Genomic DNA, 12,290 nt, shown 5'->3' on the forward strand with positions numbered 1-12,290 from the left:
ACCACCAAAAATCTCAGCTAGGAAACAGGTGACCTCAGTGAAGTTTCCACTCTGGAGGCAGACAGTGCTCACATTCAGCAACAATCAAAAGAACGTTCATCATCAAAAGAATCTTCCCAATTTCACTGGAAATTAGCTATGGAGTTGATACAACACATGATATAAATGGCCAAATTAGACTTTTTTTGCAGGGGGTGGGGGGAACCAACCAACCAAAAATCCTAACCACAAATCAAGATAATACAACCACAGTTTTTACATGTTAATTGATGACAGCTTCTCAGGGTTTTATTCTACCAACAACTGTAGTCTGTGTGTATGTGCATGTTATCAAATAAGAATCCTTATAAAACAGACTTCCAAATAAATATGTCACTTCTGATGCACATATTAATGGGCATTCAGTACACAGTTATCAGTCATTCACAAATAGAACTTTGCATACATAAGAACAGAAAATGGACAGAGATAAAGAGCAGGCAGAGCCTTAAAAATAAGTGCTCATTTACAATTCTTACATGCAAATAGTAGCTTCTACTAAACTCATGCTGTTATAAAAATTAATGGTAAGCCAATAAATTAGTATGTTTTACAAGCACAAAACAAGCCAAAAAGAATGAATATTGGCTAATTTCAAATCTAGTCTGATTATTTATTTAGTACTAAGATGTATTTCAAGCGAATTTACATATATCGTCATAAAGCAAAGCTGTGTACCAAATTACCATGACCAGAGCAGATTATCAGAAGACTTATTCCCAGAATTTTGAACACTGTTCTAGAGGTAACTAATGAATACATCTGGAAAATACTCAATATATTTATCAGTTTTGGTTCCAGGGATTTGCCACTTGGCCATGTCCTTGTAAGAAAAGCAGGGAGCAGTGACTGGTGACAACCCAAATTTCTAATGTAACAGCTGGGCAGATAAGCCAGAGATGCTCATCAGTGTAAGTTACTGAAATACAAATACCAAGGTACAAATGTCTGCAAGCTGTGAACCAGCCATATCAACTTGGCCAAACTGGTGGTTGGCTGGTGATGCCCAAGAACAAAGTTGCCCTGCCATACTGGACCTCACCACAGCCTCCACCATCTCCTCCACTTGCTTCTCTCTCTTTTTTCAGTACATCAGTCATGTTCCTGTTGATAAAGCCAGCTAGTTTTCTTCCCACACACACCCTCAAATTGTTTTACTCCATCAAGTGTTTCCAGCTGGATGTCACACTTGACAGCCTCACAGCTCATGCTCCATTACAAACCCTTCCCTTGGCTTGATGTACACATCAAAGGACAACTACACAAGTTCCTGTCACATTACAGGAACATTACAGGACACATTACAGGAGAGGGGAGGAGAGATATTGCCCCTAACTATATTTGGGGTCTCTTGTTTCTTTCACTCACCCTCAAAATAATAAATAATTGATAAAAATCCAAGCACCAGAAAAAAAAAAACAAAAACCAAGGTAGCTTTACAAAAGTGAAAAAATTAATTTTTACAATCTCTAAATCTTAACTATTCTCATAATCCTGCAACAGACATGACTTGTACATGTACTAAAAACAAAGCCCTAAACATTTTATAGTATTTTGTGAATCATACTAGTTTTAAACAAGGAGAGATTATAATAGTGAATACTGAGGCCTGCCACATAATGTAAACCACCTATTCAACAGATGCAGATGATATGATTAAGTATTCCAAAACTATAAATATTATTTCATTTATATCCTAGGGGATGGTTTAAAACACACATTTGTACAGAAAAGACTATATTATGCAAATATATCCATACATATATACACACACACATGTATTGACAATAGAAAAAACATTCTGTAAAACAAAAGGCTTATGAACAAATAATTATCCCATAAGAATTGCAGTAAGGAATTCAGGGACAATGAACCCAGGTATTTAGTTCCTCTACTTTTTTTCTTTTTTTTTTTTTTACAAATCTATTTTATATTGTATTTGAAACTCTGGTATTTTATCTCCCATAATGACTGTGGAAAATGGTTATGTAAGTAATTCAAACTAATGTTGTAAACAGGTTTTCAACTATTTTACCGTATGTTAAAGATGACAGAAGATGAAACAACAAGTGATGAAATTCATTCACAAAGAATTCATAGGGTTTTATGCTCTAAGGGTAGGAAATCATTTTGGCTGTCTCCCAGAATGAACTGTTTAATCAGAAAACAGTTGCACTAAATTAACTAGCAGCTCAGTGCTGCACAATTCACTGACTCTTCCCATCATCAGATTTCTCATTCAAGAGATAAACTTCTTCTCAGTTAATTGGTAGAAATAAGGGTTTGTGCAGTTGTGACTGCTGAGGCTACACAATATTGTGGCAGACACTGATGTATCAGCATTGCAGGAGTTCCTTTCAACCTCCTGAAGATCCCAGGAAAACTCCCCATTAGCCACTGCACTGGACTGTGGAGGAAGAATCACAGTAGTGGGCAGACTGGCCTCTGCAAGTCAAAGAGGGACTAGGAAATTTTATCCCTAGAGATGGAGTAGTTTGTCCCTCTGAAACTCCTTAGAATCCCCCTGAGCAAAGTAGGGACCTTTAAAGGGGACATTAGCTTTTAAAGGCACTCATTCAATATCACTGCTTCCAGAGATACTTAATGTAAAACATGGCATTTAAAATACCATCCTGGTAACAGCCCTCATTTATTAGGATTTAAGTAGACCTGATCAAAGGCATTCACATGTCAGGCTGTGAATATAGCCTGATGTAGATAGCAAAATAAATGATTGCCTTCTCTAGAAACGCAGCAAAATACTGAGCTCACTTGGAACATCATCTGCCTTAACACTGAGATGAACAGCTCATTCCTTTATTTTTCCTTCAAATACCAGTTGACATTGGTACATTTCCATTCCACCAAAAATCTCCCTAGCATTTTGCATCTCCTGAAGCACAATTAAAGTATACCTGTAAAACCTGACTAATTTCTAATTTATAAAAAGTAATGCAATTATCTTGTTCAAATTAGATTTAATTACTAAGCCTCTGAGCAGTCTAAGAATATTTTTTGATACATGCTCAGTTAAAAACTGCCATAATTTTCAGCAGGGAACATGATGTCCATTTCTGGATGCATCGTTCTCTTTCCATTTTGATCATCTCTGGTTAATTACACCACCCTGGCACATCTCCCCACATGGTATCTAGTTTCGAAGCTGAAACATCCAAACCCAAAGGAAAATGCTAATAACTTTTCAGAGACAGTACATCCAAACCCCCTGTGATGCAGGAGAAAACAAATCAACAGAAAACTGGTATCTGCCAATCCAACAAAACATCTTCCATTTTTTTCCTCCTTCCAGCAACGCCACTGAGAGCTGGTTTCCAAGAGCACAACAGGCTGCTGCTACATGTCAGCAGCAAATAATCAAAACACTATCATGATGTAGGTTAAGATGGAAAACATCCCACTTACCATCTCTCTCAGAATATACACTTCAACAGCATCCACAGTACCTGCATGTCAGTATTCTCCAATTGCCTTTATTGTTTTCACTCCATAAATCGGCATCAGAAATAAGAGCCAAAGAAAGTGATAATAATGTAGATAGGGATGCTGAATGCCACATTCACTTACCTGCAAAAGGAAAAGGACAGGGTTTGATCTCACTAATCACACTAGTTGGCTAATCTTATTAGATGGCTGGTAATTATCTCTGACACAAAGAAGGATTACACGAGGCAGGCAGAGAAATGGGTTTTTTAAACAGATATAGAAATGGTTTTAATAGACTTTGATTGGTTATATTGGGAAAAGCAACAAATAATATATTTATCCAGAGATCATAAGCATTTCCCTTTCTGTTTGCTGAAGAGCAGATGTGACAATTAAACAGGTGGTGGAAATATAAACCCTCCTAAAACCTCCAGGGTGTTTTCTCAGGAAGTGTCTAATGATTGTCACTGGATCGGTTGCAGCACTTGCTTTATAGGCTAACGTCGTACAGGGAGTTGCTGGGGTTTTGCCAGTGATCTCCTTGGCAACTGGCTGCTCAAAGGAGCTACAAATAGAAGCAGTAAACCCCACTCCCGATTTCAGTCTCAAAGCAGTTTGCACTTCTAACGTTCACCGAGCAAGAAAATCTACATCCTACAAGGGCAGGGTGCTCAAAAGAGCGTGCATTCCTTCTCAACATACTACAGCCACAGATGTGGGAATAGCAACCTGATTCGTGCACCAGTTATGACAAAAAAACTGAATAAATGATTTTTAAAAGGCTTCAAAAATTATCCATTTTACAAGGAAAATTTTAACAACAGTGGAGTGTTCACACTGACTTCTCAGTAGTACAAGGTATTCATTTGGGCTCCTCAAGCAGCAGAGAAAATGAGAATTTATTCGCATCTATTATAAAGATTTATTATAGTGACTTAATATGATTAGTTATTTCTGCTTAGCCTACAATACAAGCATAAATTTACTAAATGTAGGTCACCCACGTATTTTATATAGTAAAACAATAAATACCAAACAAAATCCTAGAAAGAGCAATTTGCTGTCAGCTGCTCTGAATAACCACTTCATATATTATTTAACTGCATCACTCTAAGAATAACAATTAATCATTCATGCTCATTAAATATAAGTTTTAATTTCTTCTGCATTTTTCTTTGTAACTCATTGGTAAAAAAACAAGGTATTTTCTTTAATAAAAAAAGCATTAGTATTACAAAGTAATTATTATCTTTTATCTACATAGCAGGCTTATTCATACAAATACATAGGAAACTAAGATATAGCTTCATAATATTTTACAGATAAAATTAATCATCTTCTAGGAAAGATTTCTAGAAAATAATTAAGATTAATACTGACAAATCATATTAATTTTAAAACATATTTCAGTATAAAATATGGGTGCTTTTAGGAAAAGGCATTCCCTAAGTTACTCAAACACAGAAGTGCATGTGTTAGATAACACTATGCATAGATTCCCTAACAAAGCAAGCACAACCAAAACATAAGAAAATTGTATGCCACTAATACCAATGTCATAATCAAGGTCAAAATTAATCTTAAACCCTCCTGCAATCTCTTAACAGAGAAAATACTTAAGAAATGCATAAGTAAACACATCAGTCATATAGACACCTTTACAAAGAGACACAAAGTACATGCTTTGTTCCTGTTAGGTTAGACCAAATGAACCTTGAGGTTCCCTTCCAACTTGATATTCTTCAACTATATGTAACACATGGCACAACTGTACACAATTAAATAGTTTTTACTTAAATAAAGACATAGTTCAATTTTAAAACTTGAAACAGCTTTTCAAGCCTATAAAGGTTTCACTGTAGAAAAAATGTCTTGCAATGTCTTGTTTAAGCTAAGTACAGAGTTTTACCAGAACTAGGAACATACTGTTTATCTTTTTAATTAGTTACAAAGATGTGTGGTTCAAAAGGGACTCATTATATGCAGTTGACATGATGAAAACAAAAATAAAGGTGTACATGAGCTGGCCCAAGTATCAGGCACAGCCCACAAACATCACTCAAACCCAAACTCAATCCAATCTACTTTTCAGTGGCATTCTGAGATAACTTGCAGAGATCTTTCTGATAATGTGTGCATAATGACGTATTGTGTCACACACACAGCCAAAGTGACCTGTCGGATTATCACGTTCAACCTCTACCAACACGGTGCACAGCCTGAATAGAGGCAGTGTATTTGGAATTAAATTGCTTTATAATATTCAGCTGCAAAGCTGGGGATCCAGTCTGAGTAGATATACTCTGGTTTTTTACTATTCTGAGATGGAAGTGCTGAGCATTTGGAGGCTTATCTTTGTGTGAATAAATGAGTTACGTTCATTCATGAACAAGCAGCAACTCAGCTGATGAGGCAACAAACATCTCATGAGGTGATTTCCTCCCTTTGCATGAAAACTACCATCTGTTTGTAGTCTGGGGTCAATACACCAGAGTTAATCTATGTTTAGCGTCTCATCTGAAAGCTTCCTCAGCTCTTGATCCCATAAAGGGCCTGGGCAAGTTGAAAGGAATGGGAGCAGCCAGTGCCCATTGACTTTGAAGAGATCATACAAAAGCAATGACTAAAGGATTTAAAAGCTTGGCCTCAGGTGCACAAGGTGGTAGCAATTTTACAGATATTTCTCTACAAGAGTAACAGATTTGATGCAAGTCCTTACAACCAATAGCAATTGCTAAGGAAATGACAAGGTGTACATACATTCCCTATGCCCCTTAGAGAAGGCAATGCCAGCAAGGAAGGCTGAAGTACAGAAACCAAAATCATCTTTGCAATTTGTAACTGGACTGGAGAGAAAAGCAGTTACCTAAAGAAATTACAGCACAACTTGGCTCCACTGTTTAAGACCAAGTGCCTGTGACCAGCCCACAAATAGGAATGGGAAGTTGTTCTTTGCTATCAAATTTTTGCTCACTGAAGAAACCAGAGCATTATTTTTAGGTAAAAAAAACTCCACAAACCAAACATGCAGTGATATTGACCATTGCCAAAAGATGTAAAGGACAGAAGAAAATGTACTCATTAATTCAAGGAGCAATTTTTTGAACAGACATTTCTCACTGAAGGGACTACTAATGAAGTTATGTACAACTGTTGCAATTCCAGGGCTTCATTGCTAGTAGGGAATTATAAAAACCAAGAGCTAAGGTTATTTCTTCAGCTGCAAACAAGTTACCACTGGATAAATGAGCAGACTTCCCACAAGAGACAGCCCAAGAATTTTTATTTGTTTTTCAGGGACCAGATTTTGATAGCAAGAAGAGAGTGAAAAATTATTCCAAGCTTGTCATATGCTTCCACCTGCCTGAATGAGTTCTGTAAAGGAGATGAGAGAACCACCAGAAGAACTGGCCCCTGTTCTGAACCACAGCCAGGCAAGATTAAGAGGAAAAGAAGCAAAACCTAATCAGCTAAAAATTATGCAGGAGATCTATGCTAAAATTGGTAAAGGTGTGAAAAGCAGAATAAAAGATACTGCATCATCTGAAAGTGCAGTGAATGGAATGAAAGCCATATCTGACCTGGTCAAAACTCTTAGAAATCATTACACAGAATATTAATTTCACATGGAAATACAGAGATTGAAAGAGAAGCATGACAAAAACACATGCCAAACACAAGTCTGAGGGAAATAGGGTAGTCAGAGCTGACGGAAGAGGGATGAGCTTTGAACAAACCCAGCCAAGAGAAAACCATAGCATAAGCCAAATTTACATCAGTGGAAGTGAACAGATAGTGACAGATTTTAGAACTCCGCAGTATGAAAAGCCAAGCCAAGAGACGATGGGAGAAGGAAAGGAAACGGAAGACTTCCCAGAGCACACTCAAGGTTAGCAGAGGAACAGTGTGAAGTAGGAAGGCATTACTTTCTTCCCCTCCACTTAAGAGCAACCCTCTATTTTATAGGGAGGTGATATTAAGAAGGCAAGAAAAGCTACACCTGCATAAGGAAAGCACAATTATTTAAAGAGTAGAAAGAAGAATAGCACTAGTCAGAATACAGGTAAGAATAAAGAAAGCACCAAAATAGGAGGAAATCCAGGAGGACAAGTATGAATGCAAAACAAATACAGGATTTGAACCTATAGTAAACAGTTTCTACGGCCTAGGGTAGGATATGAGGTAGGAAGGATGTGAGGAAAATTTTTTAATAGAATGTAAAGGCAGCATGAAAAAGTCCTGTCAAGTGAGAAAGTATCACTCATCAATGCTCAGTGAAGGACCAGCACAACTTCCAGTTCCATTTAGGTGTGGCACCCAGAAGTCAAAATGATGCCAATGGCATGGCACCTCTCTGAAAGCGTGCAGGGTTCTGAAAATCGGGACTTTTGGCAAGATAAATAGATGCTAGCAAAAATAGATGTGATATTCTCTGGAACAAGAAAAAAATCTAATACAGAAAATTAAAACTAGATATACATTTTAGGGGAACACATCACCAGTCCCCAGTCCATACATGAGCAATCAAACTATGCATCAGTTTTCCTCAGCTCTAACATTGTAACCCTGATGTCCTAAATTCTGTTTTCCAGGTGATATTGTTACTTTCTGCTTCTAAAAGGTTATCTTTATTTAAAAAAAGAAATAAAATTCTCTTGTACACATTAAATAGGAAACTGAAAGGAATTATTGCACTAAACACACAGTAAAAATCTCGTCAGCGAACCAATAATTCCACACCTTGTGTCTAAACCAAATGGTCTGAAAAAGGACTATGAGCTTCTCTGGTGTGCAGGGAAAGCATTGATAGAGGTTTTCGTCAGCACTTCAGCTAAGGCTCCAGACATCTCAGACCCACTGGTCTTGATCTCACCAACAGCCAATGAACTCATGTCCCTGTGCACCAGCTCCTGCTTCCCCACGAGCCTGGGGGTTCCTCTGGCAGGGCAAGCTGTAAGAATGCCTTGAAGCACTGAGACTCACATAAAATTTGTCACAGGCTTTAATAAAAATGTACAAAACTGTTGACTCATTAAGTAGATTTGGGATCTGATCTCTACCAAATAATTTAGGTTTCCTTCTGTTCACTCCTTCTGATTTTATAACATCAACACAGTATGATTCTGGTTTTTACTGCCTGCGGTCAGTCAAGAAACAAATATGAGAAGGTTTTGTCTACACAAAAGTGAACACTAATATTGTGAAGTGTCCCTTTGCTCCGTTTATATTTCAAAATTTATAAAAGGATATATTTCACCTTTCAGGCACCATTTTCCATGCCCTGCAATTCACAGTTAACAAAGACTGTTGAGAAAAAAGGGATGTCTAGAAGACTTCAAGACACAATCTCCCCACCCCCCAAACCTTTAATGTTTAAAATGGTCCATGATAGTTTTTGAAACTATTTCTGTCAGTAGAGGAAGGCTTGCTTTTCCTTGAAAAGAAAAATCCATTATTCTTTAAGGAGCAGGGTTATCTACAGAACATGAACACTATTCACCTCATCAAAGTAACTTGGGGGTCACGTAAATCACTCCTGACCACAAGAGCTGGAACCCAAAAAAGAATCTCTAAACCACTGTGTTGTGATCTGATACAAGCAATTAAACCGAAAATGACCAAGGCAGCTCTTTCAATAAGAAATTCCATCCACAGTTAATTGGTCTCATGCTGTTTAACAGTTAAGATAAGCTGCAACCAAAACATATATCTAGTTTATATATTATTTTGAATCACATATGAACATGTTTATATAGAGCCAAGAAAAAACTCAAAGGCTCCATTAATAAAACATGACATACTTTATCCTTCTGGACGAGAGGCGGATCATGAGTGCTGCAGTCATGGTAAAGGCAAAAAGCCTCAAAAACCCAACAAAATGACCCCTGACAACAACAAAACAAAGAATCCAAAACCAACAAAACCAGAGAAAACCCTAAGTAATTCCTGAAAACAGAAACTCACTCCATTTATGATTCCATTAGCAGGGGGGAAAAAAAAAGTCAGCAAATGCTTTTCTAGAGGAAAATGCACTCATTCTAATTCACAGTAAGCAACAAGGGCAGGGAAGTGCCTTACCTTACTCTTTGACTAAAATGAAATACTTTTCTACCCAAAATCCTGTGAAGGACCACAAACAAAACCAATGTAGTGCTTATCTCCTGGAGCTTTAATTTTTCAGCAATTGCAAATGGCTCCAACTTCAGTTTATGCAAGCTTGTGACAAGCTGAAACTATGAGAAATTGGGAAAAATGAAAACATTTTTCACAGTGAAATCTCTGACATAGTGAGTATTAATTTTCATTTTAGCAGAAATTCATCATCTAACCATATCACATATATCCCCCATGCACAGTCCCTCTTTTCTTTGCTCTTGGTTGGGAATTTTTAGGTCAGAATTTTGGAAAAAAAAAAAATGAAAAGGAGGCAGTTGTGAGGGTTGTATTAAATGGAAAGAATGAAGAGAGAGCTGTGTGTGGAATCAGATTTTCCATATGATCCCTGCATATATGGCCTGAATCCCAAAAGGTCCCTGAGCAAGCCTGATGTCTTTTCACTACGCAACTCTTAGGTATAGTTTGAAAAGGCAATGACTGAAAACACATTGCAAGAATTATCAAGGACTCTCCAAAAATTGCAGGCAAATGCTGCACGAACTGTCAGTAATACTTACCTGAGAAGGCTGATAGAAAACACAGCCCAAAATTTGATGAAAAGAATAAATTTTGCACATTTGTCAAAGTTTTCCCTCCTACACTTTCTCTCTTATTTGTTTTGTCAGAAAAAACAGTAAGTACCTCTATAGTAGTTCTAATGTTTTCTTCACTAAAATAATTCCTATTGCTTTCGGTACATTTCCAGCAAATTCCACAGCTGGAAAAAAAACCCAAAAACCAACTGTAAGACTTTTTAATCCAATATTTATTTCATGAAAAGAAATACTCTTTCAACACCACACAGACATTGTTTTCTATGAAGTAGTGTACCTTATTTGGCATCCAGTCAACTCTTGGCACTTCATCCAGAAGTACCAAATTTCATCTCATGGAACTGGCATTCACAAGTGTTATATATCCCACAATTATTTCAATAAATAACAAATCAACCTCATTAAACAGCAAACAATAAAAAAAAAATTTAAAAAAAAATGTATTACAGTGTAGCGGTAACAGTAATGCCAGAAAATACGAAACCCACCCCCCCAAGAGACACTTAAGGGCATTATTTGGAAGAGATTGATTAAAAAGTATAACGCATACTTTCGGAATTTTAAAATCAAAATCAGTCACCCTTCTAGAAGAAACATACTTCTGTTGAACTACAAATTACAAATTCTAGAGCTGACTAAAGAAATCAGAGTGAATTTCTCTGCCTCACGCTGTTGAAAAGTTTAATCACTATGTTTCTTCCTAGCTCTGTATGCTATGAATTTATGAATTTGGGTAAGTTAAGTGTGCTTTAAAGACCCAGGAAGAGACAGTAGTATTTGCCAGGTATTATCCCTAATATCTGAAACCAGCTGCAGCCTAGGTTGTTGCTGTACCCATCTCAGAAATTTCTAATACAAAGGCATCAGACATAAAGTGCAGGCTGAATTCAGGCAGTCAGCAATATAAGAATCCCACAAAATTAGACTTGGACATCTCTGTACCTGATTTTATATGAATCTTCCTGCTAAATGTTCCCCAAAAGGTAAACTCAGCTCTGAATATTTATTCACACCAACAGTCCTGCTGAGAGGTTATGAAGTAATAAAGAACTTGTGCTTTTGTGCTATTGTCAAATGCACAAAGGCAATTGGGCAGCACACCCAGAGCAAGGCAACTCATTTATTGACTGTATTTTGCCATGGTTACCTGGATTCACACACTACAGGAAAGCACGCATTTATTCCGATGCTGTAGGAAACTCAGGAGGGTAATGTGCAATATTGATGACCTACACAAGAGTATTACATGAGGATACTGGAAGTTGCTTTGGGAAGACTTGTGGGGAAAATACCAAAACCAAGCCTGCTAAAGAGTTTTTCAGAGAACTGACCTTTACTATTATTAAAAGCAGAATACACAGCAATGAAAAATACAATTCTGGAAAATTTACTTTGCAATTTACTGGGATTTTAATTTCTGTCACTTGGAGCACCTTTACTATTACTTTGCCAAAAAAGTCCTTTAAAAACAAACTAGTTTGTTTGCAAAAGTTTGCAACTCACTGTGAAAAACAACTAGGTCTCCTATTTTCAAGTATGATGTACATTCCCACATGTGAGAAAAGCACTGTAGATTTTTTTTGGTATCAAAACTTTTTTGCTATTATTGGTTCCATGGAGATTAACATGCTTCCATCTCTCAGCTCTCAGCTAGGTTATCTAGTTTCTTTCTCCAAGTTACTTAGACTGTTACTCATGTTTTTTGTTTTTTTCATCCAAGAGCAGCAAGCAATTCAAGTTCAGCAATACAAACATTCTGCAGGTGAGTTTCATATTATTGGCACTATTCATAAAAGGTGACACACTACACATGACAGTGCAGTGCCACTGGCAATTGTTTTTCTTTTGAGTGAGTCCGTTAAGAACTCTGCACAAATCAAGTGTTCTCTACCTGAAGAAAGGGCACATCACCTTCACGTACCAGGCAGCTTTGAGAAAAAAAAAATGCCAAAAAGCATGGTTTGAAATCAGTGGTAGAAGATATTGTGGAACAGAAAGTTACGGTTAAAAGTCACACAAGGTTTCCAGGTGCAACACTTCACCAACATAGCTGCAGAACTTCCACACTACAACTTCAGCAGCCAGGTTAGACTGAAC

At 37.1% G+C, this 12,290-nt stretch overlaps 1 protein-coding gene across 13 annotated transcripts in view; it reads right to left on the reverse strand.

The window, feature by feature from the left end:
- Window positions 1–12,290, reverse strand: part of ANK3 (ankyrin 3) — a 350,276-nt gene that overhangs the window by 252,593 nt on the left and 85,393 nt on the right. The window contains exon 1 of one of the 13 annotated variants that reach the window (XM_086899745.1): window positions 3,463–3,521. The exons of the other annotated variants lie outside the window; for them this stretch is intronic. Coding sequence (XP_086755871.1) covers window positions 3,463–3,465 — 3 coding nt within the window. The 5' untranslated portion in view covers window positions 3,466–3,521. Of the gene's footprint in view, window positions 1–3,462; window positions 3,522–12,290 lie in introns of those variants that run through there. 13 annotated transcript variants of the gene reach the window in all.

The sequence above is a fragment of the Cyanistes caeruleus genome, chromosome 8 (assembly GCF_971803275.1).
Source record: "Cyanistes caeruleus chromosome 8, bCyaCae1.hap1.1, whole genome shotgun sequence".
Lineage (NCBI taxonomy): Eukaryota > Metazoa > Chordata > Aves > Passeriformes > Paridae > Cyanistes > Cyanistes caeruleus.